We start from the raw sequence: 22282 nt of genomic DNA on the forward strand, positions 1-22282 counted from the left end.
TTGTGTAAAATATCATACATAATCCTGACAATTCCTGAGGCTTGGGGGGACTTTGCACTGTACACTATGAGATCTCTGACACCTGAGTGTTGGTGTACCCAATGACCACAGTTGCCCCAAACACATCTTTGCTTTTGGCCTGATCTGTTATTTTTATACTTTTTCCTACTTCCTCAACTAAAACACTTGTGTTCGGTAACAGCTGTTCCAGACTCAAAACTATCCCCTGCTTTTCCCTGGGTTCAAGGCTATATTCTGGGTGGCCCAGGATAAGAGGGACAAGATCTTCAGGCAAGAGTGACCTGTCACAGCTGGTGGATTTTTGAATTTTTATTAACAAAGTGGTCAAGCATTGTACTTGTTTGATTTGTAATTTAGTCTGTTACAACATTCTATGTTTAACCATTCTCAATTTTATTAAATACATAGAGCATAATAACTGATAAGACATTCCTTGATAATCAATAGGTAATAAAAATTACTAAAAAAAAACAAACAAAAAAAACAAAAAAACCCCCACACAACAACAGAACACATTTACTTCATTATCTTGCTGCATTATTAGTTTGCAAGTTTGTTTAAAAGATTAGGAAAATCATGGAAGATTAATGCTTTCTCCTTATCAAAGTTTTTCCTTTTGAGTCAAACATATTTATTTGGAAACTCATAAAATGTCTAGTGTATGCCTGCCCACAGTAACCACTGGGATGTCAGCTGGGTGGATTATTAACCAGGCTTCAGAAAAAGCTAATGTCCTCCACGCTCTGCAAAGGAGCTCTCCTGGGGCCTGCATCTCTAGCATGGCCAATTCTGTAAATCATTTCACACTGGGAAGCCTACCAAACACTCATGTTGCATTTATGAGGAAGGAAAAAATGTGTGTCATGTTAGCGCTGAGAAAATGCTGCTTTTGAGCAATGTAAGTAAAGAAAGTGTTGAAGTTTGAAAGTAGGATGTTTATTGTAATCTATCTGTGGTTATCCACAATTAAAAGTTGGTAAATTTCTATTATTGTGTGTCTATTTATAGACACTATCTATAAAAGTTGCATGAATCAAAAAAAGAAAATGGAAATGAAGAAGAAATAAATAAATGTCCAACCACTGAGTCTGTTTCTCCTGCAGTAAGAAGTCCTCACTGAACTGGTTCCAAGATTGTCTCAGATGACACCATAAGCTATTTTCAAGACAACTAGTTGTCAATAAACACAGTGAAAGCACGATTGGGCTCATTTAGAGAAACATGCGTTTTAATTCCCTAGTAACTGTATTTTTACTCTCCAAGTGTTATTTGTTTTGAGAATATTCTACTTGTTCTAGTCTTCTTAACAATGCCTCAGAAACACAAGACAATTTTAACATTTATAGAACTTTTATAAAAGCCAAACTGTTTTTTATTTCCTTATGCCTCAGGGTCAAACATGAACCTGGCCCAAGGCCAGTCCATTACTTGCTAAGTGCCCAAAATCATAGTAAGTTTTGTTGCACGATTATTTGTAATATTTTGAAAATAAAATTTCAGCCAAAATCTCATAAGAAGTTAAATAACCAAAAGGTTCTTTCCCAGAAGATTTTGCATCTGATTCCTATTATTTCTGTCCCTACTGTGCACCTGACTTGGGCACTGGGCCTCTTGCCTTCAAGGATAATGGAACTGTGTGCTGGTCATAGGAATCACCCATCATCACAAACCAAAATCAGTTTAGTCTTCAAAATTAAGTCATTTGCTTAGTTCAAAACTTGGTCACTGGTCACTGGTCACGTTCCTAGTGCTCACCTACAGTTTGCAAAGGCTAATATTTCGACACTTGGATGAGGTTTGTGGGTTAAGTTAAATGCTGTCAATTTAGTCATTCATGGCATTATTCAAGTCATCATAATCCACCAAAGAGGAGTGAGCTTCGGTCTCTCACAAATACCAATTTCTACCTCAGGACTATTAGGATATACATGTCACCCCTGAGCATTTGTTGGCACCTGGGAAGAAGAAAGGAAAATAGATGTGGAGCTGGAGGCAAGAGAAGCAGAACTGCAGAAGGAATCAGCTGGAGGTTGACTGGAGAGTTGGCACAGAAGGGTTTGTCTTCCAAGGGGAAGACTTTTTCTATGCCTTTCTCCATTTGCATGACTCAAACAAATTCAGTTACTTTGTAGAATTCTACCTGGACTGTGTGACCTGGCCAAATTGGGTCAGTGTAATCACTAGCAAAGGATGGACAACAAGTGGGACTCGGATGAAATGCCAACACACATCATTACAGGATGAATGGCTGCACAGCTGAGCTGAGCACACCTGAATCTTTAGTGAATCAGGCTTTAGATAAATTTTATGGCAGGAGGAAGCAGAGTTGTAATTTTAGAGTACAATTAATCATTGCACTAGAATGATCCCTGGCTACTCCAAAAATTATTCAAGATTATTCTGGAATCTATGCTTTCATCTGCTGTTTGACACATGATTTTTTTTTAAAACCTCATAACTGAAGCTTCAAGGGTGCAGCACAGTGAATGCTCATCTTTCATCACCTTTCCTTAAAATCTGAAGAGCTCTCATATATTGGTTTGTCATATTAATTTAATCACTTGAACATTAAATTATTAGCATTTCTTGTTTTACCCTATGATCTAATCTTAGTACTGACATAGCTTATGATTAGAGCTTAGATAAATATGATCATTTGTGACTCCCAGTAGCATACCTGGCTGAACAACAAACCTAGAGTGAAGGGTGAGCCACTGTTTGAGGTAATTTGTCATTTACCCCCCACCCCACTTTATCATTTCTTTAGCATGTTGGGATCCAGAAGCACTGCACTCCTTGCCCCTCACTCATTTCTCTCCAAGAAGGAAACACCATATCTGAAAATTTGAACTCAAAACTGGGCATGCGTAGTATAGCCCTTTCCTCTCATGAATAGTGTCCCAGAGAAACTCAACTACTCAATGGATCTTGATCATAGGATAAGCTTAGCTGCCAGTTGGGCAGCACAGGTGAGAAGCTATCTCAGGTTGGTCACTTCCATGGACCTAGCATCTCCTGCAACTCAGTGCATAGGTCTAAATTGGATCCCAGTTTTAGGAAAGCCACTCATTTGTATAAAAATTCCACTTTCTTCAAACATGATTTAAAAATACATAGATCTACCAGCTAAATTACTCTTTTTATTCATAGTTTATAATTAACCGAGAATTCAAGATGTATGGAAAACAAAAAGGGAAAGATAAATGTAAGAAAAAAGGAAGCTATGTATTGGATCATTTCAAACCCCAACATTCTTCTTTTGCTCTCAATAAGTTTATGAATTAATAGACTAATTATTATGTATACTATCTTATCTAATAAAGAGGGAATGTGCTAATTGACCCTCACACTGTCACAAAGATGGCAGCACACACAGTCAATAAGGAGGGAATATGCTAATTGACTGCCCTGCCCTCAAAGATAATGGTGCCCAATGCCCTCAGCCCAGCTGGGGTGGCAGGCATGAGGCAAGGCTGGGCCAGCTCGGCTGCTCCAGATGCCTGCCTCCAGAGTCCCCCAGTCCCCTCAGCCCACCAGCTTCCCAGGGCCAATCCAAGGCACAGGCAAGCCTTAGATGGAGGCTGCTCAGCCACCCAAGGCCAGCCTGAGGTGCAGGCAATCCTTGGATGGCAGCTGCCCAGCTGCCCAGGGTTGGCTTGAGGCACAGGCAAGCTGCTGATGGTGGCTGCCCAATTGCCCAGGGCTGTCCGAGGCTCAGGTAACCAGGGCTGCCCAAGGCTTGCACTGCTGGTAGTGGCAGCAGCAGAGGTGTGATAGGGGCATTGCCTTCCCCTGATTGCCAGGTCGCCTCCCACCCTTGAGGGTTCCCAGACTGTGAGAGGGGGCAGGCCAGGCTGAGAGAACCCTCCCATCCCTGTCCAGTGCATGAATTTTATGCACCGAGCCTATAGTCCTATATAATAAAAGGCTGTATCCAAATTGACCAAATGGCAGTTGCTATGATGCACACTGACCACCACCAGGGGGCAGACACTCAACACAGAAGCTGCCCCCTAGTGGTCAGTGTGAAGCTCTGAGCTGGGTTCATGACTGGCGAGTGCAGTGGCAGTGGCAGTGGCAGGAGCCTCTCCCACCTCTGCTGCAGTGCTAAGGATGTCCAACTGATGGCTCCCAGACTACAAGAGGGCACAGGCTGGGCTGAGGGAACCCCCCAAGTGCATGAATTTCATGCACCAGGCCTCTAGTTATATATATAAATATGAATAAAAATAACAGTTACTTTATCTTGGGCACTGTCTGTCTGGCAGATAATGTGCTACGTGATTTGCTCTATATTTTACTCATATCCTAATAACAAACATGTACTGAGGATTAATATTGCCATTTAATAAAAAAACAATTCAATTAAAAAATAGTTCAAAGATCTTAGTAGACACCTCACCAGAAAGATCTCAAGAGGGGAAATAAACATATGAAAAGATGTTTCACATCATATGTCATCAGGAAAATGCAAACTAAAACAATGAGATACCACTACATACCTATTACAGTAGCCAAACTGACAACATCAATTTCATTCACGGTTGGTGAAAATCAAAATGGTGCAGCCACTTTGGAAGACAGTTCGGTTGTTTCTTACAAAAACTAAACAAGCTCTTTCTGTAAGACCTGGCAATCACACTCCTTTGTATTTATGCAAATGAGTTAAAATTTATATTCACACAAAAACCTTTGCACATGGATATTTATAACAGCTTCATAATTGCCAAAACTTGGTAGCAGCCTAGATGCCCTTTAGTAAATGAATAGATGAATAAGCTATGCACATTCAGACAATGGAATATTATTCCATGGTAAAAAAAAAAAAAAAAAAAAAAAAAAAAAAAAAAAAAGAGCTATCACACCATAAAAGGGCATGGAAATGTAAATGAGCATTGCTAAATAAAGGAAACCAAAATAAAAAGGTTACATTCTCCATGATTTCACTATATGACATTCTAGAAAAGGCAAAACTATGGAGATAGTGAAAAGAAAAGTGATTATTAGGGATTAATAAAGAGAGAGGAATGACTGACTAGATGGAGCACAGAGGACTTTTCAGGCAGATTAAATACTTTGTGTGATATTATAATGATGGGTACATGTCATTATGTGTTTGTCTAAACCCATACAATGCACAACACCAAAAGTGGGCCCTAATGTAATCTATGGACTTAGGGTGATTAGGATGTGTCAATGTAAGTTCATCAGTTGTAACAAGTGTACCACTCTGGAGGGGAATGTTGATAATGGAGAGGGATGTACATGTGGAGGGGCAGGGAGTGAAATGGCAAATATCTGTACCTTCTGCTCAATTTTTGTTTCTCTAAAACTGCTCTAAAAAGTAAAGTCTATTTTGAAAGAAATATTGTATAGAGAATGTACAGCTACATAGTCAGTAATATTGTAATAACTACATATGTTGCCAGGTGGGTACTTGGGGGATCACTTTGTAAAGTATATGATTATCTAACTACTAAGCTGTATGCCCAGAACCAATACAAAATAATACTGAATGTAAAGTATAATAAGAAAATAAAATAAAAAATAAACAACCCAGGATCACAAAGGACACTAGAAGTGCAAGAAAGGGAGTTTCGGCTTTAGATAGATGGCCAGTAACTTCATTGAGAAGTTGGCATTTCAGCAAAGCCCTACATGACATGAGCTGGCTGTGAGGACACCAGAGGGAAGCCCTGTGGCTCAGAATGCTTCTGCTGTGCCAGCCACTGCTCCTGTGCCAGGAACACACACTCTCCCTGTGGCCTCAAAGCCTTCACCTCCACTCATCCTGCTTCCTGTACATACTGCCATCAGACCTCCACTGGCCTGGGTCTTCTCACCACTCAGTTCGGAGTGACAGTGTGAAGTGTGGGGACTTGCTTGCCATCATGTTGTTCTTAATGATGGAGCAGTGTTAGTCTTGGCCTTGTGGAATACACTGTGGTGGTATAATGGCAAGCAGTGGCTCCTGAAGCAATATATTTGGTTCAAGTCCTGGATCTTCCTCTCTTCAGAGGGTGAACTCCTGTGTGTGTGTGTGTGTCCTAAGATCCAGTTTCTGTATTTGTAAGCAGATGATACATCTATAGCTATTTCCTAGCATGGCTGTGAAGATTACATATACATATATTTTTTTTAATGAGGGCAGCATATAGAGAGCTGCAAGAAAAAAGGGGGGGGGTTGTGTGTGTACAAGACTCTGTGCAGGTTGAAAAGAAAAAGATCAAAAGGCCAAAGGCAATGAGATAGCCCCAACAGAGCTCGACAGCCACTACCAGTGTGTCATGGCAGAGAGAGTCACAGCAGATTAGGACAGCCATTGCCAGATCCTCATGAGAGAGAAGTAAGCCACAGTCATGATGTGGGCAGGCACACATGTTTTTCATTAGAGGCCATGGGACCCCAGGGTGTTGTCACCTGGATCTATAAGCCATTGCTGAAATTATCATGTTTTTTCCATACACACTCGATCCATTCCAGTGTGCAAGCCCATGGCTTCCTTCCCTCTGGCAGTGGCAGGTTACCAGCTTGAGGCAAATTCTGCTATGAACTCATCAAGCTGACACTTAGCTCATGAGTCAGCTGTTTTCTCTATTTAGTTATGCCACTGGGTATTTCCCTTCTCCAATGGTCTTGGTGTTGATATCTAGTCTCTTTGGTGTTGTTATCTAGTGCTCTTTAAGCTAAAAGTTCCAGGAAGGTCACATCATATTCCTGTTAATCATATTAATATCATGGCATTCATTTATTGATCACCTACTATGTGCTTGCCTCTGTTCTAGGGCTGAATACCCTATTATTAATGATCCTGAAAACAGATTTTCAAGGTAGGGAGTAACAGCTACATTTTTGTGGGGAAAAGGACGATCCAAATGCCCATCAACTGATGAATGAATAGACAAAACGTGGTAGTTCCTTACAATGGAATATCATTCAACAAGGAAGGCAATGAATTACAACTAAACATAGCTGAATCAAAAAACATCATGGCAAACAAAAGAAGCCAGAGAAAAAGACCCCGTATTGTCTGATTTTGTTTCTACTATATGCCAAGGAAAAAGAGGCAAAACTATAGAGGCAAGAACCAGAACAGTGGCTGAGAGCAGAGAATACTGCAGTTGGGCACAGAGTGGTGGGAGTGGTCTAAAGCTGGACTGTGGAGCTGGCTGCACAATATCACTGAATAATTCACTTAAATTGGTGAGTCTCTGTTGTGTAAACTACACCTCAGTAAAGCATTAAGAAAATAACAAGGAGGCTCCAGGAACAAGGATGCACAGCTAGGCAGTGAGGCCAGACCTGCTGAGTTTTTATGATCATTCCCTCCACACCGGGGTGCTTCCTAGGAGCATAGGGGGATGAAGTTCATTCAAAGATGTGTTCTTGGAAACAACAGCCTAACAAACAGCGCAGCACAGATTGCAAGGCCACTGAAAGGTCAGGTTTCTTGCAAAAAGAAAACAGAGGCAGCTAATGAAGCCAAGAGGATGCCTAAAGCCCCAGGAGCGTGCCAGCTGTCTGAGCTTCCTTCCCCTTGATTGTGTGGAAAAATGCAAGGCTGAGAAAAGAAATCTGTCATCTCATTTTCACCAAGGCAACTCTAAAAGATGATTAAGATTTGAAATAGTTCATCTCTTACTCCCACTGCCACTGAACTGGGCAGTCCAAAAGAAAACAGCCACACATGAAGTACATGGGTGTCCAGCTGTGGGCACACAGTAGGCACTTCATGGATTCTCCCTGAAGAAGAGTCCACAGATCATAGTATTATTCATAGAGTCTGATAACATTTGCATATCCAGCCATGATTCTCAGAACTTTCTGTCCATGAGAAGTATCTGAACAGCTCATTGAAATTCATGCTCCTCCTACCCTTAACCTTCGGATATTCTGACTCAGCAGCTCTGGAGTGGGTAGGGGGTTTGTGAAAGCAGGTTTGTTTAATAAGATTCACAAACCCACCACCAAGACACACCAGGGCATGAGTCTTTTTAAAAAATATATATATATTTTATTGATTTTTAACAGAGAGAAAGGGAGAGAGAGAGAGAGCTAGAAACATCGATGAGAAACATGGACCAGCTACCTCTTGCACACCCCTACTGGGATGTACCCGCAACCAAGGTACATGCCCTTGACCAGAATCGAACCTGAGACCTTTCAGTCCGCAGACCGACGCTCTACCACTGAGCCAAACTGGCTTTGGCGAGGGCATGAGTCTTGAAGGCCAAGGCCCGCACATCCTGTGCTTAACTGATATCTTTCACTTCACAGCCAAGAGCACAGGAAGAAGGACATATACAACCTCTCCATTTTTTTTCAATGTCTATCACATATTGGCTGGCTTGCTAGGACACAATATGACTTGGTATAAAGTATGTTATTACTAAGCTTCCCTCTGTTCAAGCAATGCAGTGCGACTTGAAACATCAATATTTTCTGATGGTATGTTAGTAAATATCAACAGCAGTACTAAGTACAACACTATACATTAAGTTCACTGGAATAGACTTAAAAGATGCCTAATAATTGCTGTTGTAACATAGGGCCTGAGGATGGTCATTTATACCAACATTGTCTGTTTTACATGACCTCTGTTAAGCAAGGAACATTCAAGGCAGGTCCTTTAAACATCTGTTATTCTGTATACCAAATTTGACCATTCACAAATTCCAGCCTCAGTTATATATAAATGATTGCATATACTCTCATACACATGTCAGAGTCTCAAGGGGATTATAAAAGTTATGACCAGTCCTATTCCCAGGCTGCCAGATCAAATCCTATAATCATTATACAATGTGGCAATGCATATTCAAAATGGTGTATTTTTTTATTGCCTTCTTAATACACTGTGCTGAAGAATCTATTAAGCAAATGCCATCTTTTTGTTTGTTTATAAATTAGTCCAGGAGAATGTAGTGGTCTTCTAAACAGCGCCCGTATGAGGGGAGAGCTCACTATTGGAAAACTATGGGTTAGGTCCATCACTTCCAGAGGGAAACAAAGGAAACAAAAGCAAAACAAATAATGAAAAGAACAGGCTAGGTTGTTTCCTTTGTGTGATTCACAGCTGGTTTGTCTAAACCATCACATGGCAGTCAGCTGTTATCTCTGCCCACCAATGAGGAAAGAATTTGATTCTCACTGTGGCTCAGAGAGAGCAATTCCTAATAAGCTTGGGCTCAGCTTCATCCTCCTCTTCTGTGGCCATAAAAATAGTGTGCAGTCCCATGAGGGGTAAACAGCCATCCTGCATCACGCAAATACACTGTTCCATATTAACTGGATGCTACTGCTAATTTAGGCTCCTCAATCCATTCAAGCACAAAGTATCCCAAAAGATAGATGAGGAATAGCTACATCTCTTACATATTTTCTTCAAAATAAAAATAGAATATCCTAAAATCAGTTTTCTAGTCATTTCCAAGTGGGACATTCACTTCTCTCGGTTAGCCAATGATGGCTAAGATCACCATGCTCTCTGAAGTTGCCTTTCTGCCAATTCTCACATTCATTTCTGACTCAACCCTGTGAAAGGGAGTAATGCTGCTGTAAACACTGTTGTCTTGTCCATTAGGAAGGCACGGTGCCTGCTAGTAAGAATTAGGGCGATTAGAGGGACCCGCCATTATTTCAATGGGAAATTTCTGTGGCCTTACTTGATTAGTGTTGGATTTAAAAAATATTTTAAACATATGTTCTCTATCTTGTCCTCTCTTTCTGGTCCTTTGTCACCAAATTTTATAATCATGTGAGCTGATATCCATTAGAGCTATAAACCTGGAGCTATAAAAACTCTCACAAATTTTCTGGAGGAATCACAGTTTTCAGAATGAGGTGGTACTGAATTATTGCACAGTTGTCCCCCTTGCAGGCCTCAAAGTGATTACAAGCACAGGTTTTGTACATTTAAGGTTTTTTTTTTGTTTTTTTGCTTGTTTTTTACTGACAAAACTCAATGTTGTCCAACCAATTAATTAGACTCCAAGGATATGGATGGCGAGTGACCCTGGGAGGAGACAAGGGTGCTGTGTGGAAAGCTAATCATTTGTTCTGAGACCCAATAGATGTGCCTTGGAATCTGGACTCTGTCTCCTATTAGACGGCAGCTTTTTGCAGGCTACATAATCTGTCTGATCCTCAGATTCCTTTCGTACAAAATGGGAACAGAACCTCTTCTTGTACTGCTAATAGAATGAAATGCAATAGTAATGCATGCAATTAATTTGCTTTTACAATAATGTCCAGCCTGGCATACAGTAACTGTTCATTTTAATACTAATGTTCATCATTATTTAAAATGGGTATGTTTTCATATTTCTCGAAATCATTCAAAATTGCATCACTGACACATACTTTAACATACATCATCCTATGATAAAGAAGCAGAATTCACCATATATTTGTTTTGTAACAACTAAACATGAACTAGATTGCAACTAAGTCTTCAAAATAATGACACATTGAGTACATTAAGCATTGGAACAGTTTTGACTCCAATTACTTGAGTACATTAAGTGTTAGAGCAATTTTTAGGTTAAGAATTTTTTCCCCAAAGTTCTGGTTTAGGTGTTGGAGAAAAGCGATGGGTAGGTGAGATAAAGAACCTTTGCATGAAACCATCACAAACCTCCTCATTGTCTGGTTACAGTGAACAGCGAAACCACCATTTCCAAAGAACCACCATAACTGAAGCATGGCAAAGCCTTAAGGATGTGTTTATTTTTCTTATGACAGAAAAATATTATTACAGGCTACCTTCCTGGGCAAGAGCTATAAATGTGTGCTGTAAGATTATTGACATAAAAAAATAGCAGAAAGAATATGTAAATGGAAAGTGAATCAAAGCACTATAGGAATTTGGAAAGTTAACTCATCATAAAAGAAATTCTCCATACAGGATGGATCCAACTAAAATTATGGCAGTGACAACCAGACTCCCCTCATGCATCTCTGTCTCTATGTCTAACCAAAATATAAGAATAAATTATATATTATTCTTACTCTACAAATTCATGCACATGTGCATTGTATGTGCAATAGCCATGTCATGGCCATTGGATCACATGTCAGAGCCTGGAGCTGGTCTCACCTTTAACCAAGGGTAGATGAAAGGGCTGAAATCAGAGAAGGAAGTTGATTTGGGTTGACTTTGAAACTAAGATCAAACAAAAGAGACATATTGGAAGTTTCCAAATCGAATCCATTTTAAATTGCATGAGATGAGGATGAAATCTAAACTGTGAATAATTGCCAAGTGGGATGATTAACTTGCAAACTATACAATAGAAGATGATACAATGTCAGAATGTAATTAATATGGTTGGCCTTCATAGTTAGGTACAGATATTGACTAGAATGGATGTTAATGCCTGATTACAGTGTATATAGTGATACTTTTATTATAGCATACATATACAATAAGATATGTAATTATTGGGTATTTATGTAACCAAGGGCTGCCATTCAACAGTATAATTTTAAGTTATGGTTCTTAGGACATTTTTACATTTAAATTGCAATCTGTAAGACTGTCAAATTATTCTCAGTAATTTACTTCATATTTTAAGACACAGGTAATTTTAAACACTGGGTGTCCCCTTATACAAATAGGGACACAGACATCCAGGAGCAGTTAGCCTCTCTGGTGAGGCTAAAAGCTGTATTTGCCTTCTTTCAGCCACTAGTGTACACATGTGATGCAGGCTAAGGTGAAGCTGGATTTGCTTAGTTTAAGTAAGGAGTGCATCCATTATTCTAAGTAAATGTAAAATCTTGCATGACCCAGTCAATATTTTGAACCCAATATCAGAGAAAACACTTGTTTCCCATAGTCATTGCACTGATGACAGTCTGGGTTGCAGTCATTCTTTTAGACTTGTTCCCACCTCAATAACGTGGGTGTTGTATTTCTTCTAAAAATTTAATAAACCAAGTGGATCTAGTCCTTCCTCTCCTGGTGGAGGGTATGGCACGTGTATAATTATATATTTTCAGAGGTTTAATAACAAGAAACTCAAAAGTGGTGGGGGTTAGTGAGCTCAACTTTATTTAAATATATAAACTCAAACTACTCATAAAAGACAACATATTGAATTATTAGAGGCAGAGGTAAGAAATTATGATTGCAATTCGATCCAAAAAAAAGTTTTCAAGTAGTAAACAAATAATTATAGTGTGCATCAAAGCAATCATCAAAATTAATAATAATGATACTGAATAGTGAATAAAAGGCTGCCTTATATTATAGACCTTCTTAAGGAATACATACTGACTTATGTTTCTACATATGGCACACTTACACGGCACAGCCCTTGCATATTGCAACATCTAATATTTAGTCTCCCAAATCTTCTACACATAGTTGTATTGGGTCGGCAGCTAAGTAATTGCAGGTTTCACACATATATGGCTTCAGTTGAATTTTTAGGTTTGCAGACGTAGTACAAATGTAAAACACATTTTGTTATTGATAGTTGGCTATTCAGCTGTTAATCAGTAAAAAAAGTTTTTTGATCTGTGTTGTAGTTTTCGTTTGGCGTTCGTTGAAAAATGGAAAATCAAAAGGAACATTTTCGTCATATTTTGCTTTTTTATTTCCGCAAAGGGAAAACGCATCGCAAGCTCATAAAAAGTTATGTGCTGTTTATGGTGACGAAGCCTTAAAAGAACGGCAGTGTCAAAATTGGTTTGCCAAATTTCGTTCTGGTGATTTTTCACTCAAAGATGAAAAACGCTCTGGTCGTCCAGTTGAAGTTGATGACGCCCTAATCAAAGCAATAATCAATTCGGACTGTCACAGTACAACACGTGAGATTGCAGAGAAGCTTCATGTATCACATACATGCATTGAAAATCACTTAAAACAACTTGGCTATGTTCAAAAACTCGATACATGGGTTCCTCACGAACTGAAAGAATCACAGTTAACGCAACGCATTAGCAGCTGCGATTTGCTAAAGAAACGTAATGAAAATGATCCATTTTTAAAACGACTGATAACTGGCAATGAAAAATGGGTTGTTTACAACAATATCAAGCGGAAAAGATCGTGGAGCAGGCCAGGTGAACCAACTCAAACAACATCAAAAGCTGATATTCATCAAAAGAAGGTTTTGTTATCAGTTTGGTGGGATTACAAAGGAATTGTCTACTTTGAACTCTTACCACCCAACCGAACGATCAATTCTGATGTCTACATTGAACAACTAACGAAATTAAACAATGCAGTTGAAGAAAAGCGGCCCGAATTGACAAATCGAAAAGGTGTTGTATTCCATCATGACAATGCAAGGCCACACACATCTTTGGTCACTCGGCAAAAATTAATGGAGCTTGGTTGGGATGTTTTGCCACATCCACCATATAGTCCTGACCTTGCACCATCTGATTACTTTTTGTTTCGATCTTTACAAAACTCCTTGAATGGTAAAAATTTCAATAATGATGATGATGTCAAATCGTACCTGATTCAGTTTTTTGCTAATAAAAACCAGAAGTTTTTTGAACGTGGGATTATGATGCTGCCTGAAAGATGGCAAAAGGTCATTGATCAAAATGGGCAATACATTACAGAATAAAGTTATTTAGTTCCATGAAAAAATTGTCTTTGATTTTCTTTAAAAAATCCGCAATTACTTAGTTGCCGACCCAATACATCTCAACCAGAAACAGAACTGTGATATAAAACATCCTAGCTTCTCTTTTGGCTTAATTATTCTGCAATCCATCACTTTTTGTTTTATTACCTAATGATGACCTGCAAAGGGAATAGTTAAGACTCCCAATCTGCAGTTAGAGATAATCTATGCACATAAAACAAGGTTTTATAGCTCCTTTGGCTGCTGCAGGGGGAATACAAAGTCAAAATGTCAGCTGTTCTGGGCACTTCCCTCATTTATGGTACTTCACTAAGCACAAAGTAATCTCCCAGGTGTTGGGAATAGACAATTTTCTATCAACCACGTGGGCATAAGCAATGGTTCTAAGAATTGCATAAACAATGCTCTTGCATTTTAAATTGCTTGCTCAAATGATATGTCTTTTTATCATTCTAAAATGCTTTCAATAAATCACCTAAAAGTTTCTGTTGTAACCAAAATATAGTCTAATCCTTTCCCTACCTCATCTGTGGGGCTTCTCCGAAGGTCAGTGTAAGTCCATCTCTTGGTTCTCTAACTTTACTTGAACTTGCTTGTATTACAACGTGCACAGTTATTCTCTTATTAGATTTTAATCCAAATCACATAGTTTAATAATGGGGTTAGGAGGAAGAAGACAGATACTTGCGCAGCCCTTAGTATGCACCAAACACTGTGCAAAGGGCTTTTAAAATTATATATCCAGCCAAAACTGGTTTGGCTCAGTGGATAGAGTGTCGGCCTGCGGACTGAAAGGTCCCAGGTTTGATTCCTGTCAAGGGCATGTATCTTGGTTGTGGGCACATCCCCAGTAGAAGGTATGCAGGAGGCAGCTGGTTGATGTTTCTAACTCTCTATCCCTCTCCCTTCCTCTTTGTGAGAAATCAATAAAATATATTGGTAGTCTAATTTAATCCTCATGCAATTATATGAGGCCAGTGTTATTTACAAATTAAGAAAACTGGACTGCACAGTGGTGAGCCACTTGGCTAGTAGAGAGAAATTTGATTTGTCTGACTCAAAAGTCCATTTCCCCGAATTATATTTCCCATTTGCTTATTTTAAGAAGTTATTTTATTCTGTTTCTTGTTTGAATGTATAGGCACCTTTCTTTGCATGAAAAGAGTTCATGTATGTCTATTCTTTTATTTCTCAGGGTAACTACAATAGCCTTTAAATTATAGGTGCTCCAAAATGCTTGTTGACTAAGTTGGTTCTGGATTTTGATAAAAACAATTGCTTAATATGTTTATCTTAATAAAGTAAAATAAATGTATATTATTTTTCTTATTTTATAATAAGTGATATCTTTTTATCTTTGAAAGTTAGTACAGAATAAATTTGCTTCATCACTTTTTGTAAAGGATTTAGGGTGGTAAGAGTGCCATTTTTCAGAATTCTGAATGTGCAATAGCTAACCCACCCTTGTCATAAGCTTGAGAATCAAGAAATATGTCCAAGAAATGGAGACAATGTATCTGAGAACACACTAAGGTATAAAAGGCTAAGCAATGAACAAATGCCAGTTAGTTTATTAAAACATACTTTATATAAACTGCATCATAACCTTTCATTGCAACATTTGCTATTTAGAATTTTGTTTAGAGATTCTATCTTCCCTTTGAAAAAATTGCTTATAGGGTTATGACTGGAAAAGCACTCACTTGCAGATGGCCTTTCCTGAGACCATATTAATGTGAAGAGCACTTGGGCTGTGTAAATATGCTCCCACAGCCTCAATAGACTAGCTTGGATCTGTGTGGTGGTTGTCTAGGAAACACATGCTTTCCAAACACAACTTATACAGCACCATTTCTAGACATGGCTATTTACAATAACTACAACCTCTGTCTGGATACAAGGATTCTCTCCAGCATTAATAAACTAGTATTTGAAACTACAAATTTTCACCTATCCATCCATTCATTTATTCAATCATACATTCATCCAACCACTCTTCCTTCTACCATCTACCCAGTTACTTCCATGGGCAAGGAATATTGTTATGTGCTGGTGGACTGATGGTATCGTTCATTAAAGTTATAGTGCTGCCCTTAGGATGCTCACTGTATATTATGAGGGAGGGGTAAATACTAATCTAATAATTAAAGTATAATAATTCATTTCAAGGTGAAACCCAATGTGAATCATGAATATATTACAAGGGAACCTACCTTGGCTTAGAAGAGAAGTATGACTTCTGGGAATAATTTTCCAATTGGGACCTTAAGCCAGTTGAAGAGGGGTGGGAATTGTGCTCTAGGCAGTGAGAACAGCATTTTCTAAGGCCCAGAGAAGGTGAAGAGCTCAGTCTTATTTGGAAAGAAATAAATTGGTGCTGCTTCAATCTAGCGAGTTTTCCCTATTAGGCTGGAGTTGCAGATAAGGGCAAACCTCCAGGGCATAGTCAGCCATATGGGGATGTAAGGGTTTACTCCAAGTATAATGAGAGCATAATGAGTAGGATAATGACAAGATCAGAACTCTTCTTTTCAACCTTCACTGGGACATCTCTCAGGTAACTTCTTTATATATTGACAGTGAATGCCATATTTGATACTTTGATTTACTGTCAATTAACTATAACAATAGACTTCTTATCTTCTCCCTATAAATTTCCTACCTTCTCCTTATGAACTTCCTGTCTGTCCACAGTGAACTTTTTGTCTGATCCCTATAAACTTTCTGCCTGTTCCCTGTTTCCTGTGGATTTCCTTTTGGTTACCTGTAGACATTCTGTCAGCCCTCTGGACTTCCTCTCTTCTTCCTATAGGCTTTTAATTATCTCCATTTTACTTCCTATCTATAAGGAAAGTGAAACAAAATCATGTTTTATAATTAATTTTCTCTAATCATCTAATTTTTGTTTCCAATTAATGATGTTATTGGAAAAATATTTGGTCCTTTCAAGTATAAAAGTTTATCTTATAAAATGTTCTTTTGATCTATTTCTAGTGATTAATAAATTCATTTTTGTAAATTGAAAATTTCTAACTATATTTTTCTTAATTAGCAGAAATTTATTAAATTATCAAGTATTTTCATTCAGTTCTCCACCCTCACTTTTTATGTTTTTAAGTAAAGTATGACTAGAAATTTTTATCATACTTTACCTAAAATCTTTACTTTTTCTATAACTCTCTCACATGTCTTCCAAGGCTTGTTTGCTATCATCAGCCTTTTCAGATAGTGACACTTCTCTTTTAAAGTTCATATTATCTCTTCTGAAAATCTTCATGTTGATTCTTTCTTTGTACTCCCATTTTATTTTTCTAACTCATGAACATTTTTCAGCATCAGTTGAAATTCTGGCAAAATTTCAGATAGTTTCCTAGGATTTATTGGGTGCTTTAGAGAAACTCTCAATGACTAAAGTTTCCAGAGAATCCCTGGAGTTTGTGGCTGGAAATAAAACCTTGTATAATTCAAACCAGGGTCCAAAGTAAGTCTCCAACCAAGTGAGGAAATTCTTAAAGAGACCTGAGAAGTGTGGCATTTAAAAATATTCCAAAATTGTTAAAAATGTGAATGATTACATATTAGGAGAAGTGATATACCGTAGAATTCTATATCACTTCAATATAATTCTATGCATTAATACCATAACAAACAATATGTTTTATGCAAGAAGAACTAAAGTTCATTTAGATTTGTGCCAAGAACTTTATATTATTATGGAGCTGAACAGTACAATATTTAAGTTGAAAATTTACTACAGAAACTTAGCAATATATTTGAACTGCCAGCAGAGAATGAGTACACCTGAAGATAAATCTATAAAGATTATGCAATCTGAAGACAGAGGAAAAATAATGTAGTAAAATAAATGGAGCTTCAGAGAAATGTTGGAAATATTAGCACACCAACATATGCACACCAAAGAACAAACAAAAAGATACCCATATCAATATATATCATAGTAAAAAATGCTGAAATACAAAGAGAAAATCTTGAAACAGCAACATAAAAACTACAGTGAGACAAACAGCTGACTTCTAATTAACAACAATGGGATCCAGAAGGCAATAAGATGACATATTCAAAGTACTGAGGAAAAAACATCACAAATACAACAACAATTTATTCAACCAATACTCTCTATATCCTATCGAGTAAATCAAAACCACAATGAGATACCACTTCATGCTCACTAAGACAGCTATGATGAAGAAGATGGATTATAAGAATTGGCCAAAACGGGCAGAAATTAGAACCCTTGTACATTGCTGGGAGAGATGCAAAATGGTACAGACACTGTGAAAAACAGTTTGAAACTTCCTCAAAATGTTCAACATAGAATTCCTATATGACCCAGTATTTACATCCTTAAGTATAAACCCAAGAGAAATGAAACATATATCTACACAAAAACTTATAAACAAATGTTCATAGCAGCGTTAGTCACAACAGCCAAACATATTCCACAGTATTCTTCAAATCACTTATTAGAAGACTATAGGAATATGTTCCCAAACTCTGTATCTGATAACCAGAGGAAAAACTATTTATCAGTTTGGAAATTACTAGTTATAAACCACTTTTTCAAGTTGAATGGTACAACATATTAAACTCTTAATTACACAATATATTTTTACTTAAAGGTAATAGTTTCATACTACAGATGAAATCGGAAGAATGGAGTAATGGTTATTTCCCATTACCAGGGATCTTGTTTTCAAAGCACTCTCTACTAGGGTCTACAAAGATGTGTTAAGCTACAACAAAACAGATAAAAGAGAATTCTACTGATTCCAGAATCCCATAAGATGGCTGGGTTAACTCAAAACCATGTTAAAACAAACAAACAAATAAACAAACACTTAACTGAGATCTACCTGGAACTTAATTAGAATCTGAAAGAACCAAGAACAACAAAAACAACAAAAAAAAAGACCCATCATCTAACTTAAAACACATGCTAGTTTTCTTCATATGTTAACAGATTTGGAAGATGAGGGCTGAGTAACCATCAATCAGAAAACAGATAACAGACTTGGCAGCCACATAAGGGACATTCCCATTCAACATTTTTTTTTTTTTTTAATCTGGCTAAAAAAGAGAGGACTTCTTTATCCTCCCTTTTTCTTCCAATATGCCTTTGATTTGTCTTATCATATGGCAAAATCCCCTGAATCTCACACTCGAAAGTCTATTTGAGGTCATGTTTGTAATGATCATCTACAGACAAAGTGTCCGTGAAGTCGGAATTAACGTATTTGCAAGATTAATGGTGAAATCATACAGATTTCTATTCTAGTGACCAAAATATTAAATTCCAGTGTTTATTATCCAGAAGAGGCTTTTTCCCCTATTTTTTCAATTCTTTATCTTTCATGTAATTGCAATTTACAATTTTCACTGTTAACTCTCAATGAGTTCAAAGAGAGCCAGAAATTTCAACCTGCTGCCAGCTAAGGCAATTCATGGGACAGACTCCAGACACAGCTCAGAGGTCCTGGGAGAGCCTGGTCTCACAGAGACCCTTGAGCCAATGAGCCTGCACCCCTGCTGGATTATTGGGAACGCCTTGTCCAATCTCTGCAAAGGAATCCAACCATACTGAGCTCTGAAGGGCATGGCACATCTCCCTACCACACAGATGGCTTCCATTTCTGGTCTGGACCTTTGTTGAAGAAAGCCAAGGAAGAGTTATCTTCATGTAGTGCATTATGTGAAGAGGATAGCCCAGTAATTAAGATCTATTTTTCTTGGGAAAGCATGGAAGAAATCAGCCACACTCTCTTCATGCTTAACAAGTTTGCCAAATAACCACCACCCTATCCTTGGCCACTCCTTACTGTATCCATTCTAAAACCAGAAGGCTTTTATAAATGAAAGGAGACATGAGACCAACCCATACCAAATTCCCCTAAAAAGCAGAAGTTAATATTTAAAAAAAATAATAAAAGGATTTAGCATTTGCAAATATTCAGTACTTAAGTTAGTTATGAATGCTCTTTCAGCACCTACTATTCACATATATACACACGATTCTTCTGATATATAGAGTCTGATATCCCTTTTTCAAAAAAGGGAAAGAAATTCAAGGCAGACTTAAAGCACTTTTTAGATATGTAATAATGTTTTCCAAACCTTTAATATGGTCAAGACCTTAAGGTATTTGGACCACATATTTCACTCTAAGTTACATCTCTATATGTGTCACTGAGCAACTTAAGCTAAAGAATGTAATAATATTTTCTTACCTAAAAATATTAAGATATTTTAAGGAAAGTCAAAGACAAACCATTAATATTTCAGCTTAGGTCAGTCTAAAGGATACTTTCCCAATATCTTCTGAACTTGCCAGATGACCCTCACTTTAGGAGTCCCAGCAAAGGGCATCACATGAAGCCCCTAAATGATGCTTAATGTCTCAATCTGATATTAAGAAAACGGGGGATGCACCCATAGAATCATCAGTACAATAAGATCAGCAATGCCCTGCCATGAATTCATCAACCCACTTGAAATGAACACCCAAGGTGCAAGCATGTTATCCTCTTCAAAATGACAGAAGTGTTTTCAAGCAACTGATCAAATAATTGCCATGGCCAATCAGCTGAGTACTGCATTCTATTAAAAATTAGGACACTGATAATGGACCAGCAGTTAGAATGCAGCCATCCTCTAAGATGTCATTGCCTTCAGAGGTAGCCATAAATTCATAGGAACAATTTTCAAGGTGCAGTGCTTTCCCACAATTATTATAGAACATCAGAGGCAACAAAAGGCTAGACATGTGTGTGCTGTTTTCAAATGGGCCAAAGAAGGCAGCATGACATTTTAAACTGATTATTTGGCTATTTTCTCCAGCTTTGCCAATCAAAGAAATCTTCACTACACTAATTGAAGATCAAGCTCAAATATTTTAAGGGAAATAGGTCATCTTTCCTCTTTCACACATCACTGTCCTCACCACCTCATTGCAGGCAGCAAGAGCTATACTCACCAAACCTTTGCAGGTTGAAAGAGCGACCGAGGAATTTTTGTGGGATCGTACGGAGCCTTGATAAAAACAGAAATCCTCAGGTCGGAAAGCCTGCACTGACTTAATGCCGCCCTTTCCCAGTGTCTGTACGATGAATCCAGGAGCCACCAGATTGCTGGACGTCTTCAACTCCATGTGAAAGTCATGCCTGGAGCCTTTCAGCCGCAGGTGAAGAGAGTCCACTCCAGGCTGGGCCAGTGCCCTTTTCCTCCTCTGAGGGTGTGCGATTTCGTGGGACACGTAGTTGCCACTATAGTCAACCTCATAGGGAGACACCAGGTCATATTCTGAAAGTGGAAGAGTAATTTCAGAATTCTCAAAAAGAATGCAAAAGTTTTCAAATATAATCTGTTACCAGATGACGCTTTCACTCAGTACAAAATGATGAAGGGATTTTCAATATCAACCCATCCACAAAAATCACAAATGAGAGAATACTTTAAAAGTGGCCTTTCAAAGGGAAGTCACTGCTGTTCCTATAACCAATCCAGCAAATTCTGTAACACTTAAAAGGGAAAACAGATGGTAGGCTGAATAAAACTAAAAAATTGACTTAAATTATTATATTTAACTAGTAGCCCGTGCAATGAACACCATTGTTGACCCTCCAGTTGGCCTGGGTTCTTAGTGCTTGATCCCATTTCACACTCCAGGACCTTTCAAAGACATGTGCCACACTCTTCTTCCCACTGGAATGTACAGTATTTAGCAAAAAACAAATTCAAATAAATGATTTTTTTAAGTCAAGAAAATTCCAAGGAGCTATCAGATTTCTGGGCACTCATATAGGTCTGTGGAGCTTCGATCACGGACAGTGTTACAATTGCACTCCATGTACACCCGAGTCACTTCCTCTCTGTGCAAAGTACAGAGAGGCTTCCTGGAAACACTGCAGTTTTCTTCTCCACAGAGTGTCTCTCTTATAGAAAATTGCTTATTTTTATTTTATAGCCAGGATTTGTTCTCTCAGTACCATTATTAATGATATCATCTCTGCTCTTCAAAGGTCAGGAAAGGTTGTTGCTATCCCAAGCAGGACAGGTCTTTGTCTAGGAAGGGGTGGCTGCATGCCAGGGACAGCTCTCCCTGTGGGGCCATCCTCCACACTCAGAGCTGAGCTTTGAGACCACATGAAGCTGCATTTGTCAAGGCTGGGGTCAAGATTTTCTTAGTTAATGACGTGTTAGCTTGATTTAGACCTTTCAAGATACGTAACAATGGTATATGTGCCTCCATCTGCATGCTAGTGATGGGCCTGCACCCCCCCCCCCCCCCAAGAGGGCCTACTGACTACCCCACATTTTTTCTAATGATTAGAAAATAGCAGCTTAGCATGCTAAGGGCCTGAAACAGATGTTAGGCTTCAGCACTAGAGAGAGATGGGAAGATTTACCCCTGCAATGAGGTGAACAGTCTTCAAAGACCTCTTGCATGTCTAATGAGATCCCAATATTAATATTCTCATGCAGATTCTAATGTCATATATATATATATATATGCCATTAGGAAGCTGTTCTGTTAGATACTTAAAACTGGGGCTCTATGCAGCCTTTATCTGAGCTGAACATGGTTCTTGGAGTCATACGATAAAATAAAACATCTACAGAAGTAGCATTTGGTCACA

General features: G+C 38.3%; 1 protein-coding gene across 2 annotated transcripts in view; it reads right to left on the reverse strand.

Moving 5' to 3' along the window:
* ADAMTS16 (ADAM metallopeptidase with thrombospondin type 1 motif 16) overlaps nucleotides 1-22282 on the reverse strand; it is a 98636-nt gene that overhangs the window by 70976 nt on the left and 5378 nt on the right. For both annotated transcript variants that reach the window (XM_084880588.1, XM_084880587.1), the window contains exon 3: nucleotides 20620-20945. In XM_084880588.1, coding sequence (XP_084736714.1) covers nucleotides 20620-20945 — 326 coding nt within the window. The remainder of the gene's footprint in view (nucleotides 1-20619; nucleotides 20946-22282) is intronic.

This window comes from Pipistrellus hanaki (genome assembly GCF_964339955.1).
Source record: "Pipistrellus hanaki genome assembly, chromosome: 4".
Lineage (NCBI taxonomy): Eukaryota > Metazoa > Chordata > Mammalia > Chiroptera > Vespertilionidae > Pipistrellus > Pipistrellus hanaki.